The sequence below is a fragment of the Barbus barbus genome (genome assembly GCF_936440315.1).
Source record: "Barbus barbus genome assembly, chromosome: 2".
Classification (NCBI taxonomy): Eukaryota; Metazoa; Chordata; class Actinopteri; order Cypriniformes; family Cyprinidae; genus Barbus; species Barbus barbus.
The window spans coordinates 28,009,677-28,034,160 of NC_136730.1; the positions used below are offsets into that span (position 1 = coordinate 28,009,677).

Here is a 24,484-nt window from a genome sequence, read left to right on the forward strand (position 1 = left end):
GGCGGATCAGTAGGCTCAGGAGGCCATGGCGGGACAGGAGGCTCCGTGGCCTTGGCCCGGCCACACAGGCAGTGACTATATACTTTTAATTTACACATACAGTCAAAATAAATAAATGAAATACCAACTCAATTAAAACATGTTGGTTTATAAGCCGTGTTCCTTTAGGCTAGACTCCCATGTGTTCATGGATAAAGCTATGCCAATAAAGCTACTTAAATCTGAATTTGTCAAACCATGTCTCTGATTATGGTTTTTAACACTCAATTGTATATATTGAAATGTCAGTATTGATTCAGATAACTTTCATGTGCCTGGATGGAAAATCCTTTTGCAAACTTGTGTGAGGGAGGCGTCACAAGTTTAAGTGCAAAAGAGCACGACAGCCTCATTGACATGTCTTGTGACAGTGCTTTAAAATTGACGTTTTCTCAAAAAACATTGACGGATTTCTGGATTCATACATTCTCCGAGTATCCTGATCTTTCTGACAAAGCTCTTAAGTTTTTGATGCCATTTCCGACAACATACTTATGTGAAGCAGGATTTTCTGCATTGGTGGCACTCAAGACAAAATACCGGAATAAGCTTAACGTCGAGCCTGATCTCCGCTTGCAACTTTCTTCCCTTCAGCCCGACATACAGCGCTTAGTAAATGCTAAACAACACCAACCTTCGCATTAGGTGAGTGACAAAGATTGTTGTTTATAGTTTCATGTCTAATTGTCTTGTAAACAAGTTGAGATTTTTTTTTTGTGCATGTTATCCATTTAGCTAAATTTGTTTCATGGTTGTTGTTTTAAATTTATTTACATATAAACGAATGCTTTAAACGAATGGTTATCGTCATGGTGTAAAGAACAGAAACTGCTCTTTGTTAATAATTGGAATCTTTTCTGGGAGCGTCCTAGGCTTTTCCGTGCTGATGGCCTGCACCCCAGCAGAGTCGGAGCGGAACTCCTGTCGGACAACATCTCCAGGATGCTACGCTCCATCTGACTAGTAAGCCAACTCTCAAATAACTGCCATGATGACTTTTGTTCAACCCACTTAAAAAATAGAAGTAATTGCGTTGTCCAATCTATAAAGACTGTGTCTGTTCCCCGAATAGCGAGATCAAAATATAAATTCAATGCAGGATCTAGAAAAAATCTGACCGTGATCAAACCAGAAAAACGCAAAATAAATGAACAAAAACAATTTTTAAAACTTGGACTCTTAAACATTAGATCACTCGCACCCAAAGCAGTTATTGTAAATGAAATGATCACAGATAATCATTTTGATGTACTCTGCCTAACTGAAACCTGGCTTAAACCAAATGAATATTTTGGTCTAAATGAGTCTACTCCACCAAGCTACTGTTATAAACATGAGCCCCGTCAGACTGGTCGTGGCGGCGGTGTTGCAACAATATATAGTGATATTCTCAATGTTACTCAGAAAACAGGATACAGGAGGTTTAACTCATTCGAACTACTTCTGCTTAATGTGTCACTGTTAGATATGCAAAATAAATCTCTCTTATCTCTTGCTCTGGCTACTGTGTATAGACCGCCAGGGCCATATACAGATTTCCTAAAAGAATTTGCAGATTTCCTCTCAGATCTACTAGTTAATGTTGATAAACTACTAATTGTCGGAGATTTTAACATTCACGTTGATAATACAAATGATGCGTTAGGACTTGCGTTTACTGACCTAATAAACTCTTTTGGAGTCAAGCAAAACGTCACCGGGCCCACTCATCGTTTTAATCATACGCTAGATTTAATTATATCGCATGGACTTGATCTTACTGATATAGATATCGTACCTCAATGTGACGATATTACTGATCATTTCCTTGTATCGTGCATGCTGCCTATTACTGATATTAGTTATATGGCTCCGCGTTATCGTCTGGGCAGAACTATTGTTCCAGCCACCAAAGACAGATTCACAAATAACCTGCCTGATTTATCTCAACTGCTCTGTGTACCCATAAATACGCATGAACTAGACGAAATGACTAGCAACATGGGCACTATCTTCTCTAATACATTGGAAGCTGTTGCCCCCCTCAAACTGAAAAAGGTTAGAGAAAAACGCACTGCGCCATGGTACAACAGTTATACCCATTCTCTCAAGAAAGAAACTCGTATTCTTGAGCGCAAATGGAGAAAAACTAAATTAGAAGTTTGTAGAATTGCGTGGAAAAACAGTATGTCCAGCTATAGACAGGCTCTAAAAGCTGCCAGGGTAGAGCATATCCGCAAACTCATAGATAATAACCAAAACAATCCAAGGTTCTTATTTAGCACAGTGGCTAGACTAACAAATAAACAGACACCGCCCGATCTAAATATTCCCCCACAGTTTAATAGTCATGACTTTATGAATTTCTTTACTGATAAAATTGATAACATCAGAAATACAATATCAAATGTAGATTCTACTGCGTCTAGTATTTCAGCTTCATTCATCGCACCCAAAGAAAAAATGCTGTGCTTTACAACTATAGGACAGGAAGAGCTAAATAAACTTATCAGTACATCTAAACCAACAACGTGTTTATTAGATCCTGTACCCACTAAACTACTGAAAGAGTTGTTACCCGTAGCAGAAAAACCGCTTCTCAATATTATTAACTCATCGTTATATTTAGGTCACGTCCCAAAACCATTCAAGGTGGCGGTTATTAAGCCTCTTATTAAGAAACCACAACTAGATTCAAATGAACTGGCAAATTACAGACCCATTTCAAATCTTCCGTTTATGTCAAAAATTTTAGAAAAAGTTGTGTCTACTCAACTATGCTCCTTTTTGCAAAAAAATGATCTCTATGAAGAATTTCAATCAGGTTTCAGGCCCAATCATAGTACAGAAACTGCACTTGTTAAAATTACGAATGACTTACTACTTGCTTCAGATCAAGGCTGCACCTCATTGCTAGTATTACTTGATCTTAGTGCTGCGTTTGACACTATAGACCATAATATACTCATAGATCGATTACAAAAATATATTGGTATTCAAGGACAGGCTTTAAGATGGTTTAGATCCTACCTGTCCGATCGCTACCACTTTGTCCATTTAAATGGAGAGTCATCTCAATTATCACCAGTAAAGTATGGAGTACCACAAGGATCTGTCCTAGGTCCTCTGCTATTTTCAATTTACATGTTGCCCCTTGGAAATATTATTAGAAAACACGGGATAAGTTTTCATTGTTATGCTGATGATACTCAATTATATATCTCAACAAGACCAGATGAAACTTCTCAACTATCTAAGATAATAGATTGTGTAAAAAGTGTAAAAGATTGGATGACCAATAATTTCCTCCTACTAAATTCAGACAAGACAGAGATATTACTTATTGGACCAAAAAACAGTACACCGAATCTCGTGGATTATAATTTGCAACTAGACGGATGCACTGTCACGTCCTCTAAAGTCAAAAATCTGGGTGTTATTTTAGACAGCAATTTGTCCTTTGAAAATCATATTTCCCATGTTACAAAAACAGCATTCTTCCATCTTAGAAACATTGCCAAGCTTCGAAGCATGCTACCTGTTTCTGATGCAGAAAAGCTAGTTCATGCATTCATGACCTCTAGACTGGACTATTGTAATGCACTGTTAGGTGGTTGTCCTGCATCTTCAATAAACAAGCTACAGATAGTCCAAAATGCAGCGGCTAGAGTTCTTACCAGATCAAGAAAATATGATCATATTACTCCAATTTTACAGTCTCTGCACTGGCTACCTATTAAGTTCCGTATCATTTACAAAATATTATTACTTGCCTATAAGGCCCTAAATGATTTAGCACCTGCGTACCTAACTTGTCTTCTACCACGCTACAATCCAACCCGCTCTCTAAGGTCGCAAAACTCTGGACTTTTGGTAGTACCTAGGATAGCAAAGTCCAATAAAGGAGGTAGAGCTTTTTCACATTTGGCTCCCAAACTCTGGAATAGCCTTCCTGATAACATTCGGGGTTCAGACACACTCTCTCTGTTTAAATCTAGATTAAAGACATATCTCTTTAGTCAAGCATACACATAATGCATTTTATAATCTTGTACTGCAGTTATATCTGATCAAATGTACATTATTATTATTCTTTAGCTTGGGTTGAACAATTTATTTTTGCTTAGATGGAACAGCAGCTACACTAATCATGTCTCTGCTTGTCTCTACGTTTCTGCCACGGGATTAACATCCCGTGGTAGCCAGGAATTACAGAACTTCAGTCTGGATCCAACCACTACATGATCTAAGATGACCGAACACCTGAGATGGAGGATCAGCGCCGGGAGATGACGTATGTGTCCCTGATCGTAGGCAGAGGCCAAACACCTGGATGAACGCCAGAGACAGATCCCCATTGAGGACCCCACCACTTAGACAGCCATCGGAAAAGACCACTGGAACCAGCTGAGCCCATTCAATCTGACTTGCTGCGGTTTGGAACTGAACTACTGGTTTGTTGGCCAGAGGAGAATTGGCCCCCCGACTGAGCCTGGTTTCTCCCAAGGTTTTTTTCTCCATTCTATCACCGATGGAGTTTTGGTTCCTTGCCGCTGTCGCCTCTGGCTTGCTTAGTTGGGGACGCTTCATTTCCAGCGATATCGCCGACCTTATTGCAAAGACACTATTTAAACTTATTGACACATTATTTTCCTTTTGTGATATTGTGCAGTGCTTTGACACAATTTGCATTGTAAAAAGCGCTATATAAATAAAGGTGACTTGACTTGACTTGACATATTGCAGTTCCGTTTCCCTATAATGTGTCTTTTTTTATTTTTTATTTTATTTAATTTTTTTGCCTGCTCTCGATTTGCGCTTGTCACTCGAGTCTGACTCTAGTCTTGCTTTGTCCAGTGCTCCATTTCTCTGACGGTTTTGACTGCTCGTTTCAACCCAGCTCTGCCTGTTCCCTCTGACGTTCTACCCGCTGCCGACCTCTGCCTGGATTTGGTTTTCCCGTTTTCGAAATGTCAACCCGAGCCTGTGGGGGCTTGCTGATCCGTTATGTATATTTTCTGTTTATTCAATACATTACCAGTTTATTCAATAAAGACAATTAACAGCCTTGCTTCCGAGTACTTAGTTAACCCGACACAAAAAGCGGGATCGTTTAAATTCTTTTGCAGTGGGCCGCGGAAACATATGTGTTTGGCTGTGTGGGCCGTGAGTTAAAAAAGGTTGGGAACCACTGCTCTAAACAATGTAATGAAATGAAAAAATACTAAATTCACAAAGCTTTTTTTTTGGGCAGCGGCTATTTGCACTAAGTGTAAATAGCATATTTTTTTAGTGACAGATGCTATTTACACTAAGTGCAAATAGCAATGGATTCTATTTACACTAAGTGAAAATAGCAGTATTTTTTAACGATATGCTATTTATACTAAGTGCAAATAGCTATAGATTCTATTTACACTATGTTAAAATAGCAAGATTTTCTGCTATTTATACTACTTATTGCAAATAGTGGCAATTGGCAATTATCTGCACCTCAGTATTGTAGTACATTATAAAACAGTACGCAATAATAACATACTGAGTGTAAATTATAATTTTAATTCAAATTATTAAATGGATGCCACCTTATTGGGACAATAAAGCCCTCCCTACACCTACCCTATCCCTACCCGATACTTTATTTTCAACATTTTGATTATTTCCTTCATTTTTATTGAAAATAAATGCCTTTCTGATGCGATATGAGATTTGAAAAGGGAGAAAAAAATGTTTGGCAAAAGGTGGGCTTGAACTCGGATCAATCGTGTCACAAAGCACGCGCCTTACCATCTACGCCACTGAAACAGCAGGCCTGGAGTTTAATTTATCAAAGTTATCACAGTAGACAGTATTACCCAAGATAGCAATAAACATACAAACATTTTCAATAACTTTAACACCTTTAGAAATATATTTATTGGGAAAAATTGTGACGTGTTCAATACTTAATACTTACGTGTTCAATACTTAATGCTTGATTAATTTTTTTTTGGGGAGAAGAATTTATTGAAGATGGTATAGCAGTTCTTCAATAGTGATGTTAGCATGTCTTCCTTCAAACAATCTTAACCCTTGTATGAATCCTAGCTTCTCCCAAAGTTCTGACTGTGGGATATAATTGTGTACCTGAAGACAAAAGGGCTAGAAACAATACTGTAGGACCTTCCCACTGGCAATCCTGAAATCTGCAAGATGTTCCTGAGGAATTCTGTTCCTTTGTTATTCTAATTGGATGGACCATTCACACCATTATAGACACAGTTACTTTATTTCTTTCACAGAATGACCACCTGAACTTTAACCAATCAGGTTTCAGCAGCGGCCATTCCAATGAGGCTGCTTTGCTGTCGGTCACTGTAGCCCAGCCGTTAGAGAAAGCTGCTTCCAAATCATCACTTCTTATTCTGCTGGATCTATCTGCCACTTTTGACACTGTGAATCATCAGATTATCCTGTCTACCGTCACCGGATCTGCACTCCACTGGTTTGATCTTATCTCACAGGTAGGTCTTTCAGGGTTTCCTGGGGAGGAGAGGTATCCAAAGAACATCAACTGGCCACAAGTTTTCCTCAGGGATCAGTTCTTCACCATATACACTACATCACTGGGACCCATTATACAAGCACATGGTTTCTCCTACTAAATTCTACCATTGATGACACACAGCTCTATCATTCATTTCAACCAGAAAATCCAATAGTAGCTGCATGGATCTCAGACTGCCTGATAAACATCTCGGCATGGATGAAAAAACATCACCTGCAGCTCAACCTGACAAAGACTGAGCTTCTCATTTTCCCTGCCACTCCGACTCTACAGCATGATTTCATCATCCCGCTAGGTTCATCAAAAATTATTCTTTGGTGACCAACTGACCTTCAAGGACCATATTATAAAGATTGCATGATCATGCATGTTTGCATTGCACAACATCAGGAGGATCAGGCCCTTCCAAACAGAGCATGTTGAACAACTTCTTGGTCAGACCCTTGTCATTTCTAGGTTGGACTATTACAATGCTCTTCTAGCTGGACTTCCATCATATGCAAACAAACAAATGTTTCAGAATGCAGTGGCACGACTGGTCTTCCATGAGCCCAAAAGGGCCCACTTCACACCTCTCTTTATCTCCCTGCGCTGGCTATTGGTTGCGGCTCGCATCAAGTTCAAGACATTGATGTTTGCATACAGAATAGCTACAGGTTTAGCACCCTCCTACTTCCTCCTCACTCTTACGAATCTACATCCCCTCCAGAAACCTGAGATCTGTAAGTAAGTGATGCCTTGTGGTAACATCACAGAGAGGCATTTTTGTTCACCTTTCCTGGCTGGTGAAATGATCATCCAACACTGCAGTACTTAACAGAACACGCAACACATTATTTGACAGCAATACTAATTTAATCCTATAACCGACCCATTTGACATCAAAACTGCAACCCGAACCACACCTGCATTAAATCTCCTACAGTAGGTAGAAAAAACTCATTTATTAAAACTTTTATTCAAATTGTGAATAGATTAAATACAGAAAAGAAACAAAGAGCACCCCCTTTAATATAATCACTACAGCTCCCGATAAGTGGCTACATTGCTCAGCGTGTACTGGACCGAGTCGAAATAGTCTTGGTTATTGGACCTGCAACCCGCCCGTGCTTGTCATCGTCCGGCCCGCATCTGCACCACACTCTACACATAAATATTGTTACACCAAATATTAGCGGTTCACCTGCGTGTACCCGTCCGCATGCAGGACTCTGGCTTTCCCCTTGTGGACAACATAATAGACAACTCTGGCCCCCAGAGAGTGATTGAAAATTGATTGTGATTGAGAGTGATGTAAATAAAATTTACATTAAATATGTTTGAAATTTCATTGTAATCCTTCTCATAAAGTAACTAAATTAACCATTAACTGTTCAACTGATTGCGTTGCTGTCTGCGTCGTGTGATGTTAGATTGTTGCTGAGAAAACACACTTGGAAATACACTTACCTGAGATGATTTATATATATATATATATATATATATATATATATATATATATATATGATAGTATTCTTGAAAAAAATATTTTAATGTATTATTGAATAAAATATTAGTTAATTATCAAAGAAAGAAAAAAATGAATAGCCATAATATGGACTTTTGTAAATGCTGTGATACTGTGATGCTCATTGCTGATTTGACCATTAACTCTTCACTTGAACAGTTTATGTTATTATATATGGTATCATTGTAATCCTTCATCATCAAAACATAGGGGTAGACATCACCTTTTCTGTGTTATCATGTTTGGCTTAGGAGATATGACACAAAATACATAATTTTGTTATGGCGGAAAGTAAAATGGTCCCCATGGCAACCACTGGGTGTTTTTGCAATGGCTCCATTTCTGAAAATGTTTAGGGCCGCAAACGATACAAGTGTACCAAATTGCATGCTTTTATGAAAAAGTGAACTTTTTTTTCACATATCACCTGGACTAATAAAACTGTTCTTCAGAAGAATACGGTTCTAAATAGAACTAGTAAAGGACCTCAATAGAACCTTGTGAATCTTGTTTTGGAGTGTAATAACCGCACACTGGTTGAACAAGTCAAATTAACTGTGTACCTTACCTTACAAAACAAAAATAACATTGATTTATTTTAAACAATCTCTTGGTCTCAAGCAATTACTCTGAAAGTAATCAGAGAAAGCATCAGTTCAGCATAATTTTACTAAGGCAAGAGAGCTGAAGAGTGACAGACTCCTAAGTGAGTTATAATGGCTGAAGCAGTTTTTCCCTCTCATGAGAACTGTACACAATGCATATGGTAGCAGGAAGAGAGTAAACAACTCTCAAAACTTCTCTTACCCAAATTACCCAACATATTTTCCATGACGGAATTTTGGCACACTGTGTATAGAAAAATGTATCAGTAACTAACAAAACCAGTTCAGCAGAGATCAACTTTCACATACTTCACTTGTTCCTATTATTGGACAGATGAAAATAGTTCAGGAAACCCACAAATTGTGTTAAAACGCAACCCACATGATCAGAGACCCATTACCAAAGAAAACTGTCAGCAAACTGATCAAAATTCTAAAAAAAAATATTGACAGATTGTGAGTCCACTGCAGTGTGATATAGAAACTCCAATGGATTACAGTCTGAGAGCTTGATTCTGGGAATCGGAGTGAAGCAAAGTTCATTCTAAAGTTCAAAGAATATTTCTCTCATGCTTAATGGAGTGGTAGTGAAAATAAGCATCTTACTACAAGCTTATTTTCTTTGCATTACAGGCAGTAGGACAGGCCTAACATTAAATTCACAACTGTGACTATAAATGTACAAGATATATAATGAACTATATGGAAATTGCAAAACCTTTTTACATTGAAAAGACTTAAATTTGAAATGTTACAGGGTTTTGTTGCCTTTAAAGGCATAGTTCAACCAAATATAAACATTCTGCCATTATTTACTCACCCTCATGTTGTTACAAATCTGTATGACTTTTTTTTTCTTCTGCAGAACACAACAGAAAATATTTTGAGGAATGTTGGTGACCATTGACTTACAAACAAACGCACACATTTGATAAATTGGTGTTTGTACTTGTACTTATATTTGTAGTGTTTTTTTTATGTGCGAGTGTAGCTGACCTCAGAGATGCAATTCTAAGAACAAATTTTCGGATTTCCAGCAAACCACATGAACTGCACTATACCACAAACCAAAGTGCACAGTACAGAAAGAGTGAGGCACTGTGGTTTAATGGCCAGTCGCTTCTCATTTTCAAAGAAATGTGATGAGAAAAAAAGAAACTAAATCATAATAAAATGAAATCATCATCAGACTTTATATTATCAACTTAGCTTTCTATTAGTGTTTTCTAAACATGAAAACAAGCTCTATCTCTTCCACACTCAAGAAGCAATATGGCCAGTATACTACAACATTATCAAGATCAAATTATGATGGGATACAATTTCATGGGGACTATCCAGTTCACACGCCTCTTAATATAAAAAAATAAATTGGATTTAAAATAGTCTGCGTTAACCATATGTAATCTAAGGATCATGAGACACAGAAGACTGGAGTAATGGCTGCTTAAATAAATTACATACACCTAAATAAATTACATTTTAAAATATATTAAGTTATTGTCAATTGTAATAATAGTTCACAATATTACTGTGTTTTTAATCAAATAAATGCAGCACTGATGCACATAACAGACATTTTTGAAGGGGGAAAAAACTAAAAACCTTACCAATTCTAAAGTTTTAAAAAGTAGTGCATATAAGGTGCCAGGTAAACATACATAAATTAACATGTGGTACTTGTTTTAATGGGTTATTCTGCAGTTATGAAATAACAATATGTTAATCATGTTACAGTTAGTGTTACAGCTTATCTTGCACAGTGTGTAGCCCCCAAATAACACAATAGCTTTCAGCATTTATGTGAAAATAGTCAAATAGTTATTATCGAGTCAAAATAAAGTCATTTAAGTCACTGTTATAGTGTTATTTTTGGTAGATCCCGCATAGGCAGACACATAGCTTAATTCTCCACCAATGCAAATATTATCATGAATGGATTATTGCATGAAGGCTGGAAAACACTACACTTTTGTCCTGATTTTCGACAGTTTGGACAAGTTGATGCTAGTTGCCAAAAGTCTGAGCCAGTCTGACTCAGATTTTTTGCCTTCAGTTTCTGATTCTATCCAATTAGAGGATATCAAACACGTTTGATATTTTGAGCCAATTTTAGAATGCATATTGTTTTAATTTGTCACGTGTCTCCTACCAACAAAGCACACGTTTATGCATGAGTTTGTTGTGATCAGAACAACTTGAAGTCTTGTAGTATGTTCGGCTATTAACAAAGTCAGTAAGTGTATGATGCCTCATATTTTAAAATCTTTTCAGACTTTAAAACTTGTGTAGTGTATTCTAGCCTTAAAGAACAATGAAAATGCAATGATGATTCTGATTCAGGTCACAACGTCCCAACTATATCCTATCCTGTCCTGTCCTGTCCTGTCCTGTCCTGTCCTATCCTGTCCTGTCCTGTCCTGTCCTATCCTGTCCTATCCTATCCTATCCTATCCTATCCTATCCTATCCTATCCTTTCCTATCCTGTCCTGCCCGGTCCTGTCCTGTCCTGTCCTGTCCTATCCTATCCTATCCTATCCTATCCTATCCTGTCCGGTCCTGTCCTGTCCTGTCCTATCCTATGTTTTAGATTTAGAAAATAAAATTTAAATGAATATGAAAAAACAACACTATTTTACTTCTAAATCTGAACATGAACTTTGCTTAAATGGATCATTCACCAAAAAAATGAAAAAAATTGCGTCATCATTTACTCACCCTCATGTCATTCCAAACCTGTATGACATTAGGGACTTTAAGCAACAGCTGCGAATGGAATGGCTACGATGACCGGAAGTAAGCTGTTACACTGCTGTAGCCGAGAATGTAAAAAGCACTAAGCAACCATAAACAACACGGTTTTCGGTCATTTATTGAAGTATTATGAGGAGGATGTTTATGCAATACTTACATTGTTTGATTCACATCACCTCTAGTCTCAGTGCTACCTGAGATGTCGTTACTAACAGCAGACATATCATTGTAAAAATGGAAAAATCGTTAATAGCAGTTCCATTTTAAAACATATCAACACAGATTAAATTAAAGACTAATGGTAGAATCACATACTGATGCAATTACAATGATATATATATATATATATATATATATATATATATACACCATAAAACGTAACATTTACCAACCTAAACTGTCACGTTGTAAGTTCAAATCGGGCATGCGTAATATGACGTCGGAATGCCGTTGCCATTCCATCAGTGGCTGTTTCTTAAAGTCCCTATTCTTTTGTTTGTAGAACATAAAATATTTTTTTTTCGCAGAATCCATTGGTCCATATAGTGGAAAGTCACACAACACATGTGGTGTGAGTAATGATGACGGAACTGTACTGAAATGGCTCAGGTGGTGGTCTTGACTTTACATGTTTTATAAAAGATTATTGCTTAATTATTAAGATTTATTTTGAGTATTTTAAACATTTAAATATTTTAAACATGGTGGGGTTTACAATGAAACTCTGTGGCTCTGGTAAACTGGATTGAAATAGAAATGTTGGAAAAGGAGTTGATCACAGCTACAAGCATGTTTATAATAAAGAAAATTAAAAGTAAAAACATCTTTCAGAAAAAAAAAACCTAAACCTAAAAAAGCTCTTCAGATAGTAAAACTTGGCTTAGACCAGGGGTGCCAAACTTGAGCCCTGCAGAGTTTAGCTCCAAACACACCTGATCCAGCTAATCAAGTCCTTCAGGCTCAATTGAAAACTGCATGGTTTGTGTGTTGGTGCAGGGTTGGAACTAAACTCTGCAGGGCTGCGGCCCTCCAGGAACTGAGTTTGACACGCCTGGCTTAGCCTAAGCAGGTGAAATTAACATGCTATTTTCGTCCATACTCCACTTTGGCTCCGAGCTCTTTTGTGGCAAAAGAGATTAAAGTAGAAAGTACTCGCATTTGTAGAGAGGAATTACCCATCACTAAAAAAATTAGTTGAGCCAGGTCAACCCAATCCAGATTGCCCAGTACTGCCATGACCTCAGAGTACAGTATTCTCTTCTGTTTAGGAGGCATCTCCATTATGATCTGATGAAGAGGAAGGAATTTGTCACTAGTCATCCACCATCCCATGGCACCTCCCAAAACACTACCTGCATATGACAATAGGAGATCAAGTAGGACAAGAAACAAACGGCTAAAGATGCACTAGGATTACTTAATATACCATCCACAGTTATTAATCAATAAAATAAAGTTTTTCTCACTTGAAATGTAAAGTTGATCATATTAAGTTGTCTAAACAATAATATGTCTATAACAACATTTTCTACATAGTTATTTAAACAATGGAACCCAATAATGAACCTTTTAAGAGTGTTTGCTTAGACGTCACTACAAAAAAAAAAAAAAAAGTTAGCATGCATGGCTTCAGAGAACAAGCCATACAATTGTTTATAGAAGATGATATTATAGCGCCACTCTGTGGTTAAGAAGTAAAGTGTGTCAAAGTTTTTAAGCGACAAGAAAACAAACACGCAAGCGTACGTACCAATAAATATACCGGGTGGACCTCCGAGTAGCCCCCCTAACAAAGCCCCTCCACCAGCAGCAGCAGCTCCTTTGGCTGAGTTCTGTACAGCCGCTTTAATCTGCCTGTTCTCTGATATCTTACCGCAGAGCGCCATAACATCATCTATTTGGCGGCTCATTGTTGTGTGTTCAAACACTGCCTGAGGAGGAGAAACATCAATCAAAGTGCTGACTATTCTCAAATGTAAGAAGATTTAACACTGCACAGATTCGTAGACTCGAACATAAACAATGGTTTCTATCAAAGAAACAGTCTTTAACTACAACAAACTAAAGAAGTAAAGTAAAAGCTGGACAAGTTATATCTAAACAAGTTAGGCTACATAAAATATGTAAATTTAATAGCCTTCGTCTGTTTTTGGCAATATTTAGTTTTGTTTCGTAAACAACATTACATCTTATAGCCTAACTGTCAGACTTTAGCCTACCTCTTTGTTTTCTTGAAGTTACTTTCAGTTTGAGAAATTGGTCTGCGAGTGACATCACACTTCCGCAGTCTGCGCCGCTGCTTTGTGCTGGCCCTTTAACTTGTGTTATACTTTTCATAATGCTTTTAATTTATTTCGGAGCATCACCTAAATGCAATGTAGACTAACTGTGTTGAGAAACTGCAGTACAGGTACAGCTCAAAAAATTTGAATATCGTGAAAAGGTTCATTTTTCTTGTAACGTATTTCAAAAAGTGAAACTTTCATATATTTTACATTCATTACATGTAAAGTAAAACATTTCGAAAGTTTTTTGTTTTAATTTTGATGATTAGAGCTTACAGCTCATGAAAGTTAAAAATCAGTATCTCAAAATATTAGAATATTTACATTTGAGTTTCAATAAATGACCATCCCTTGTTCTTTGAATCCACGATAATGGGGAAGACTGCTGACTTGGAAATGATCCAGAAGACAAACATTGACGCCCTCCACAAAGAGGGTAAGTCAGAGAGGGTCATTACTGAAAGGAGTGGCTGTTATTTGGCATATTAAATGCAAAGTTGACTGAAAGGAAGAATTTGGGTAGGAAAAGGTGCACAAGCAACAGGGATGACCGCAAGCTTGAGAATACTGTTAAGCAAAGCCGATTCAAACACTTGGGAGAGCTTCACAAGGAGTGGACTGAAGCTGGAGTCAGTGCATCAAGAGTCACCACGCTCAGACGTCTTCAGGAAAAGGGCTACCAAGCCACTTCTGAAACAGAGACAACGTCAGAAGCGTCTTATCTGGGCTGTGGAGAAAAAGAACTGGGCTGTTGCTCAGTGGTCAAAAGTCCTCTTTTCAGATGAAAGTAAATTTTGCATTTCATTTGGAAATCAAGGTCCCAGAGTCTGGAGGAAGAGTGGAGAGGCACAGAATCCATGTTGCTTGAAGTCCAGTGTGAAGTTTCCACAGTCAGTGAACGGCTAAAATGGAAAGGAAGTGAGTGGAGAACTTTTCTTCTAATTTCTCCTTTTGAAATGATGGGTTTAATTCCCACCAAGTATTTCCACCACTGGATGCTACTGGTCTTTGCCATTTATCTGTTAACTAGTTCTCACATTTTACATGTGAATATTGACAATGCTCATCTTGCTCTTTGTGAGTTTGTATTGTTAACTGAGTCTCTGTATGGAAAACAGGAAGTCTCTTATAACATTCCTCTCCTCACTCACTTAGCCGAGAGTGTCAGGAGACATGGCCCTTTGTTCTTGACACCAACATTTGTCTTTGAAGGACATAATGGTAGATTGTTGAAACTTTTCAATGGAACACAACATGTTCCTTTGCAGATAACTCAGAATCTAGCAAGACTGAAGGAGTTAAAAATATTATTGAAAGTTTACATCGCAGAAGACTCCATGGCGCATGACTACGTTTCAACAGCCCTTCGGGGGTTATTCCTTATGCAAAAATATGTCACAGGTTAACAGCTGCAGTTTTTTTGGTCATGGTCATGTGAAAGAGCTTCCACTGTCTCATCAGATCTTACTACAGAATTCTCAAATTCATACAGAACAAAACCAAGCCACATACATTCAGAGGTTTGTTTGTGATGGAACACTTTACACCACAGATAAGTATGACTCCAAATACTCCAGATGCAACTCCTTGGTAACTATCGGTCAAGCGATTGCAAAAATTGAACACATCGTTGTTGTTCAAACACCAGCCGCTAGTGAACAGTTTTACTAGTAAGATTAACAAATAAAATCCAAGCTTTTCTCAGAAAGCGAACAGACTATGTTTGCATGGATTCTCACATACTGAAGGTCACATTCTGTGCAGGCTACAAGGCAGTGCTTCCAGCTGAAGTAACAAACCCAGGCCCTTGTTGTTTCCAGGCTGGACTACTGCAATGCTCTTCTGGCTGGACTGCTATCAAACACAATCAGACCTCTACAAATGATTCAGAATGCAGCGGCACGACTGGTCTTCAATGAGCCCAAAAGAGCCCATGTTACACCTCTCTTCATCTCATTGCACTGGCTACCAGTGGCAGCTCGCATCAAGTTCAAGACACTGATGCTTGCATACAGACCACCTTAATCTTTCCCTCTATCTTTCTCTCCTTCCCTTGCTAGCATTTACTTATCTGAACAATGACTGAGACTTGGTGTTACGAGCACTTCCTCTGTCTGATTGCCTCTTCAAGATGAATCGCTTCTTGTATTCCCCAATTGTAAGTCGCTTTGGATAAAACCGTCTGCAAAATGACTAAATGTAAATGTAAACAAACAAATGTTTAGAAATTGAAAAAAGACCAGATGGGTTTGTCGTTTTACCCTTACCAAATACATATGAACGAGATTCATTCTGATTATTTGTTGTAGTGACACAATGTAATGTGTTGGGGGAGAAAATGAATGTTTTGGAAACAGTTAGTACAAATCAAACAAAACTTGATTGTATGTTTATCCTATATGATTTGTAAGAACGCCATACAGATGCCTACTAGATTTTTTGTAAAACTGCAGTTTACCTTGATGTTTTAATCTAACTCTTTAAATCTTTTAATGTGACAAATGAAATGTATATTTTTGTAAGACCTATTGTGAAAGCATATAAATAAGCAAAACAATTAATTGAACTGAATTTAATATTTACATTTGCTAAATTAAAATCAATATCATCTTAGGTGATCTCAATGGACTGTCATTATAGATGCACCCTTACATGCAGAATATCTTGCAATTATCCCCCCACCCCGTACAATAATAAAGGACAAGTGCACTCAACACAAGGAATTTATTATGGTTCACGAGAGCTTTTGAGTACCACACACCTAAACAGCATCATTTAATGTTGCATAGTAGTGGTCCACTGCTTTAGCTAGTACTTACAGCAGTACTATATAACTACAGAATTGGCTACATGTTGCACAATACAGCATAACTGCAGCACAGTGTAGTAAACATGAATTTAACTTCATTACTGAACTGCAGTTGTACTGTTTGTCTACTTTATTATGTTGCCATTTTGCAGTTTTAATTCATTTTACTCCAGTTGTGCTTCTTTTTAATGCAGATTTTACTGCTGTTGAACAATATTGTACTGTAGTAGTACTGTGTTTAAACTTCATTAAATTGCAAATCACAGTTTTATTGCAGTTATCCTTTTATATGCTGTAGCTTTACTGCAGTTGTACTTAAGTTTACTGCAGTTACACTACAGTTATATTTTGTAAGGGGGGCCGTTGGTGTCTGGTATCGAGGGTCATTTAGTTCTCTGGAATGTGTTTGAAGTCCGATGGAGAGAACAGATTCTGAGAGAGAGAACAGACAAATTCTGTCTAGCATCTTTTTGACAATGGGGGGACAGTCACTGGTAATTTAGCACCCATATAAATGTAGAATGTGGGGCTAGGCTGTGAATTATATGCAAATTTCAAAAGGCTAAAAGGGTCTCTTAAGACATGAAGTCCCAATGACCATCAAGGATCATAAGCAGATGCTACATCATCAAGGTGCTGGAGACATTCCTCAGAGATTTTGGCTCATATCGAAATGATAGCATCACTTTGCTGCACATCCATTATGCAAATCTCTCAATCCACCACACCATTGGAGTACAATGAACTCAGTGTCATGTTTGAGAAACCAGTTTGAGGTGAATTGAGCTTTGTGACATGGCATGTTATCCTGCAAACTGTAGCCTGAGTTTCTTGTTCGTACCTGACAGGAGTGGCATCCGGTGTGGTCTTCTGCTGCTGTAGCTCATCTAATTCAAGCTTCAATGTGTTTTGCATTTAGAGATACTTTTCTGTAAACCTCAGTTGTAACAAGTGGTTATTAGAGTTATTGTTTTCAGCTCGAGTTATTGTTGCCTTTCTTTCAGCTCGAACCAGTTTGCTCTGATCTCTGGTATCAACAAGGCGTTATCACCCACATAATTGGTAGGTTTAGGATTAGTTCATTTTTTAGTGGAACAATAACTTTTTTCTATGCTTCTGAATTTTGCACTTGTTTGACACATTTTTGACTTGGGATAAAAAAACACATTTGCACAGTCGCTTTTCATTTTTTCTTTATGCATTCATTTCAATATGCAGCAACACCTACATTACACATTTTACATTGACAACTTGAATGAAGAGAGGTATGATCATGCCTATTTGTCTGATTTGTAAACTGAGAAAATCAGTTTGTTACTTTCATTCCGTGTTACTTTTGTCCCCGCTCTCCCCTATACCTCAGTTGTAATGAGTGGTTATTAGAGTTATTGTTTTCAGCTTGAGTTATTGTTGTCTTTCTTTCAGCTCGAACCAGTTTGGCCATTCTCCTCTGACATCAACAAGGTGTTTTCACCCACATAATTGCTACTTGCTGGATATTTTATCTTTTTCAGTGGCCGTATTTTACATGCATTGATGTGTGTGTGTATGTGTATGTAAATATATGGCCACAGGCTTTTTTGTTTGTTAATTTTTTTCTGTGGTTTAGGTTTAGTTTTTTAGTGTCTTTTTAGTGGAACAATAACTTTTTTCTATGCTTCTGTATTTTGCACTTGTTTGACACATTTTTGACTTGGGCTAAAAAGACACATTTGCACAGTCACTTTTATGTTTTTCTTTATGCATTCATCTCAATATGCAGTAACACCTACATTACACATTTTGTATTGACAAATTAAATGAACAGAGGATGTGCTTTTGATCATGTCTGATCATGATCATGCCTATTTTTCTGATTTGTAAACTGTGTAGCCTAAACATGTAGGCCTGTAATATTCTACTTCCGTATAGTGACATCTTATACATTCTATAGTGTTTTAAACTCACATATGAGATGAAGAATGCAAACTAGTCGCAACTTGTTCTTCTAGCTTGTCCTTAAGCATTGAAACTAGCTCTGTAACAAATAAGCCAGTGTTTTGGTCTTCTGACATTAATATGTTTAGAACTTGTAATGCCCTAACATCCATAAGCATACTTATTTCTAAAAAAAAAGCGAGTAGTTAAAAAGTTATAGGCTAAAAAGTTTAATGGCTAAACCCCAGTAAAAAGTATCCCCCAGTAAAAAAAAAAACTAAAAAAAATTATGCATTAAAGAGATAAAACCTAAACTAAACCAGAGACATTTATTCTCCAGCGGTCAGTCTTCATACCGCACATCAGCACTGAGTTGGTTTTTAGTATAATTGAGTATGGCACCCAGAACCTGCTCATGTAGAGTGGCATTCCCATTAACTTGAGCTATTAGCTGAGGGACGCTAGTCCACTTCAGTGTACCCAATATGGTCATGACCTCAGAGTACAGTTGCTCCTGCTGTGTAGGAGTCATTTCCATGAGGATCTGAGGAAGGGGCTTGAATTGGCCGCTGGTCATCCATCCTCCCAGCGCACCTCCCACAGCAGCACCTTGAGTATATAATCAATCAATCAATCAAACTTTTATTACAGACTCAAGGTCCAGAATTAAAAAAAGACAATAGACAACATATGCATCTTTCACTGACATAAAGAGTCACAAAATATAGCAATACCAGTGTCTCCACAGCTTTGTCTGATACCATGTACTAACCCCTATATTTGATAAACCCACAATAATCTCATTTTTAGATAAATTAATATAAAATAATACTATAGCAACAGCTTGGGGAAAAAATGAAAATATGTATGAAACTAGGAGGAAAAGATGCAGAAGGAAAACAGGCATAAAACGTAATACATACCAACAGCTATCCCGGCTGGACCACCGATCAGCCCTCCAACAAAAGCAGTTCCTCCAGCAACAGCAGCGCCTTTCGCTGAGTTTTTAAATGCTGCTTTTATCTTCTTATTTGCTGAGATTTCACAGCAAAGTTTCATTATATCATCTTTTCGATTTGCCATTTTGAAGTGTTACAAAACCTGGTGATAAACAACGATAAACCATATTGTCACACCACACATATAAAGAAAACGGGAGAGAGAGGGAGAAAAAAACAGCCAATGAAACAAACATTTCTTCGATCATTCCGAGGTATTGCTACGGTTAATTGTTTGAGAAAATAATGACGCGCTGTAAATCCTATTATAAAGTAAATATATTTGACATGTTCCAGTTCCTACCTGTTTGTCTTTGAACCAGAGCAGGGGTTTTGCAGCTTAAAGTTACTTTCGGTCTCATTTTCATAAGTGTGATGTAGGCTATTGAACACTTCCGTGCTGTGCTCAGTGATGTTCTCTGCGTGTTACTTTATAACTTCCTTGACTGCATTTAGTCGGCGAAGACTTAGATATGTTTGGTAAACTATTCTCCAGAATGACATTCACCTAGCATGAAAAGTAGCTACAAAAATATAGTCTTGCTTGGGATTAAAAAAAAAAAAAAACACTTAAAATTATGCAACATGTCATTTAATTTTTAAAATGCTACTCGTTTCATTGTTTAATATATTTTAAAGAAGCAATACAGTTTTAACTGAAAACGACCACAGAACATTCCACAAATTAACCCGTTTAATTAGAATAACATGCATTGTGCACAGAAATAACTAATCGTTTTCATGAGGCTACAATGTTATTGTTAAAAAGGAGTTTGGACAGGAGCTGCAGAGAAACAGAAGCGAGTACAAAAGCAACAGGATGCAGGATTGAGAAACACTGGCTGGTGGTGACATTAGCCCTCTAGTGGTCAGTTTCCATACTGCACTTCAGCCTTCAGCTCTTTTGTGGCATAAGTGAGGATAGCAGCAAGCACTTGCTCTTGCAGAGTGGCACTGCCCATAACCACAACAATGAGGCCAGTCACGTCTGTCCAGTCCAGTGTGCCCAGTGCACCCATGACATCAGAATACAGTTTCTCCTTATATTTTGGCGGCAGCTCCTTGATGATCTCAGGAAGAGGTTTGAATTGGCCACTGATCATCCAAGTTCCCAAGAGACCTCCCAAAGTACCACATAGAGTAAAACAATGTATTAAGAGATGCACAGAATATGATTCAGAATATGATTAGCTTTGTTCGTAAGAGTAAATAGCTATAGCTTTGTTACAATTTCAAATAACCATAGGCTCAAATAAATGTGTTGTGCTTTGATAAACATATATAAAACTAAAACTTCTAACTTCGAAGTAAAAAAATATATTAGGGCTATAAATAATTAGAATAAGTAAAATCAATGAAGTGTTTTTTTAAGTGTATGTTTATAATATATTTGTAATATGTATATTTTTATTTTAATTTATCACTTACAGTCATGCCCAAAAATATCGGCACCCTTGGTAAATATGATCAAAGAAGGCTGTGAAAATTAATCTGCATTGTTAATCCTTTTGATCTTTTTTTTTTTTAAATCACAAAAATCTAACCTTTCACTGGATAATAAGAATTTAAAATGTGGGGAAATCTCATTATGAAATAAATGTTTTTCTCAAATAGACATTGGACACAATTATTGGTACCCCTAGAAATTCTTATGAGTAAAATATTTCTGAAGTATATTCCCATTCATATTCACCATTTTGAGCACTGCAGGGTGATTATGAACATGAAACTATCCAGCCATGGCTTCCTGTTTCACAGAAATATAAATAGATGATTAAGGGAATTTGGGCTTTGTTTTCCCTCCTATCACAGTGCTTCCCAAACCTGTCCTGGAGGCCCCCCTGCTCTGCACATTTTGTATGCCTCCCTTATCAAACACACCCAATTCATGTCTCGCAGTCCCTACTAATGAGCTAATGAGTTGAATCAGGTATGTTAGATAAGGGAGACATACAAAATACGCAGGGCTGGGGGTCATCCAGGACAGGTTTGGGAAGCACTGATCTATCACAATGAGAAAGACCAAAGAATATATTTCTGATGTGCAGCAAAAGATAATTGAGCTTCACAAATTAGTGAAGTGGCTTTAAGAAAAGAGCTAGAGCAGTGAAAATTTCCATTTCCACCATCAGGGCAATAATTGAATAATTGACAGAATTTTCAATCAACATAAAATGTTATGAAACTGCCTGGAAGAGGACGTGTGTCTATATCGTCCTAATGCACGATGAGAAGGAGAGTTTGAGTGGCTAAAGACTCTCCAAGGACCACAGCTGGAGAATTGCAGAAAATTGTTGAGTCTCGGGGTCAGAAAACCTTAAAAAAAATGTTAAACAGCACCTACATCACCACGTGTTGTTTGGGAGGGTTTCAAGAAAAATTCTCCTAGCTCATCCAAAAACAAACTCAAGCATATTCAGTTATCAGACACGACTGAAACTTCAAATGGCACTGGCTTCTATGGTCAGATGAAACTAAAAAATGAGCTTTTTAGCAGCAAACACTCAAGATGGGTTCGGTGAACACAGAGATAAAAAGTACCCCATGTGTACAATGAAATATACTGCTATATGTTTGATGTTGTGGGCTTATATTTCTGCTGGAGGTCCTGGACATCTTGTTTAGACACATGGCATCATGGATTCTATCAAAGACCAACAGATAAAAAAATCAATAAGTGACTGATTCTGTTAGAAATCTTATGATGGGCCATGTTTGGATCTTCCAACCGGACAATAATCCAAACACAAACCTCAAAAACAGCACAAAAATGGGTAGCTGAGCACAAAACCAAGCTTCTGCTGGCCATTCCAGTCCTCTGACCTTAACCCTGTAGAAAATGAGTGAGGTGAACTGAAGAGAAGAAGCACCAACATAGAGCTGTGAATCTGAAGGATCTGGAGAGATTCTGGATGAAGGAATGATCTCTGATCTCTTGTCAGGTGTTCTCTAACCTCATCAGGCATTATAGGAGAAAATGTTGACCTGTTAAACTGGCAAATGGAGGTTTTAAAAAGTATTGAATAAAAGAGTGCTGTTAATTGTGGCCAATGTGTATTAGAGAAAAACATTTATTTCATAATGATATTTCCCCCTATTTTAAATTCTTATTATCCAATGAAAGGTTAGATTTTTTTTCATTTTTTTTTTAAATAAAAGATCAAAAGCATTAACAATGTAGATTAATTTTCACAACCATCTTTGATCATATTTACCAAGGGTGCCAATATTTTTGGCCATGGACTGTATAATAATATATATTTTATCTAGTTTGGTGTTGATGGAGTAGCTTTATACTGAAGGCAAAAACGGTTGAGTAACACTGCACTAGGCCATTAAAAATTATATTATAACACCACCCTGTGATGAAAGTAGATGAAAGTTTGTAGATTGCATGGAAAACAGAGGCATAGTCTTACCAACAGCTATTCCGGCTGGGCCTCCAACCATCCCCCCTACAAAAGCACCTCCACCAGCCGCTGCAGCTCCCTTTCCAGAGCTCTTCACAGCTGCTTTCATCTTCCTGCTGGCCGAGACCTCACAGCAAAGCTGCATAACATCATCCACTCGACTGCTCATTGTGATGTCAAGAGAAACCTGGAAATAAACACTAATGGATCATTTGCCCTTTTACACACAAATGAGAAGAACAGAAAGGCACGCTGATAGCAAACATAAATGAAGTACTTTAATCAACGAGTTGCCCATTCACATGCAACATCTGAGAACACTATCAACTATATAAAATCATTCCATGATATGCTAATTTAATTGCTCACAGTAATACAGCCTTCATTTAGATTGCACTATTCTGCTAACAAACAATAGAAAAATAAATACTAATTTAAAAACTAATTTTTTTAATTATTTGTTAGAAATTCAGCGTTATTGATTAAACAATTTTATCTTAAAAAAAAACAAAATAATTAAAATACAGGCTATAATTTTAAACCAAAATATATTTCAATTCACTTTCAGATAATTTTGTCACATATTGATATGATTATAAATTGAAATTTGTTTTTAAAAAGCTTACCTTTTCTTCTTCAAAGAGGAGCTAGAAGTCGCCTGTTCAAGTCACTCTGGGTGAAATCAGTGTGGGATTGCTCAAGTACATTTGCACACTTCCACAGTCCGTTCATCTGATGTAGAGCTGTTTGCCTTGCGGGCCCCCAGCCCTCTCGTTTTAATTTGTGTTACCACCATGACCATTAATATGAACACGACAGACAACGCATCTCACACTCATAATTCATATTAGGTAGATTAGTGTATGCATCCAAGATCCTGTCAGTTCCAGGATAGTCATCCAAATGAGATGAATTCATTTTAAAATGTAATTATTAGCAGATGTTTCTCATAAAGTGTTTTTTTTTTCTACATAGATAAACAGGTAAAATAAAATAAAGAATTGGCATTGGCTTATGTTATTCAGAAGATTGTCCCACGCTGTTTTGGCCTCTGGAGGGCCACATTAAGTTTGTGCAGTGTGTGTCACAACACCACCCTTCAAAGTGACAAAAAGAAAGAAAGAAAGAAAGAAAGAAAGAAAGAAAGAAAGAAAGAAAGAAAGAAAGAAAGAAAAAGATTTAGGCTCCAGGAGTCAAGTCACCTTTTATGGCAACTTTAATATTTTGTTTTTATTTTGTGTTGTCTTATTGTTGGCCCTGGATGAACTTTAAGTTATTTATGTTAAATCATGCTAATGATATTTGTTTGTATTATTTAATTGTGTATTTCATAAATATTCCAGTTTAATTGGTTGATGAATTTGTTATGTCGGCGCCCCCCTGTGGTGACACACATTTAAGCATTGACAGGAAATGGAATCAGGGGAAGCAAATCAGTTTTCAACAGCTGTGATCGTAATGTTGTAACTGCAAACAAGAGGAAAAATAAACTGTTAATCGTAAAGTGGAATGACTGGACTACTTGTTGTTATTAACCCCCCGAAGTGTGGAAGTCAAGTTTAGAGTTGGAGGCCTCATCACCTTTATTTATATAGCGCTTTTAACTATACAGATTGTGTCAAAGCAGCTTTAC

At 37.2% G+C, this 24,484-nt stretch overlaps 1 protein-coding gene, 1 long non-coding RNA gene and 1 pseudogene across 3 annotated transcripts; all 3 read right to left on the reverse strand.

The window, feature by feature from the left end:
• Positions 1-11,954: 11,954 nt before the first annotated feature.
• LOC306879140 lies at positions 11,955-13,711 on the reverse strand. Its single transcript, XR_013784991.1, has 4 exons — positions 13,652-13,711; positions 13,183-13,363; positions 12,459-12,784; positions 11,955-12,339 (listed from the first exon to the last, which is right to left on the reverse strand). It is a non-coding gene; the product is annotated as an uncharacterized lncRNA (long non-coding RNA).
• A 4,017-nt stretch (positions 13,712-17,728) lies between these two features.
• On the reverse strand, positions 17,729-19,803 carry LOC306879146 (protein C19orf12 homolog). The gene is made up of 3 exons (XM_079431892.1): positions 19,746-19,803; positions 19,367-19,544; positions 17,729-19,052 (listed from the first exon to the last, which is right to left on the reverse strand). The coding sequence occupies exons 2-3, from the start codon at positions 19,524-19,526 to the stop codon at positions 18,787-18,789; spliced, it is 426 nt and encodes a 141-aa protein (XP_079288018.1). The 5' UTR covers positions 19,527-19,544; positions 19,746-19,803; the 3' UTR covers positions 17,729-18,786.
• A 507-nt stretch (positions 19,804-20,310) lies between these two features.
• On the reverse strand, positions 20,311-23,117 carry LOC306881412 (protein C19orf12 homolog; annotated as a pseudogene). The gene is made up of 2 exons: positions 22,861-23,117; positions 20,311-20,576 (listed from the first exon to the last, which is right to left on the reverse strand). The product of its transcript is annotated as a protein C19orf12 homolog (transcript).
• Between the last annotated feature and the right edge of the window lie 1,367 nt (positions 23,118-24,484).

What these genes read in the sequence shown, in the direction of transcription:
- LOC306879146 (XM_079431892.1), bottom strand. Translation starts at nt 19,526, where the DNA reads ATGGCAAATCGAAAAGATGATATAATGAAACTTTGCTGTGAAATCTCA. An exon ending in TCCAGCCGGGATAGCTGTTG is followed by an intron (nt 19,053 to 19,366) that starts GTATGTATTACG and finishes TATATACTCAAG; the next exon opens with GTGCTGCTGTGGGAGGTGCG.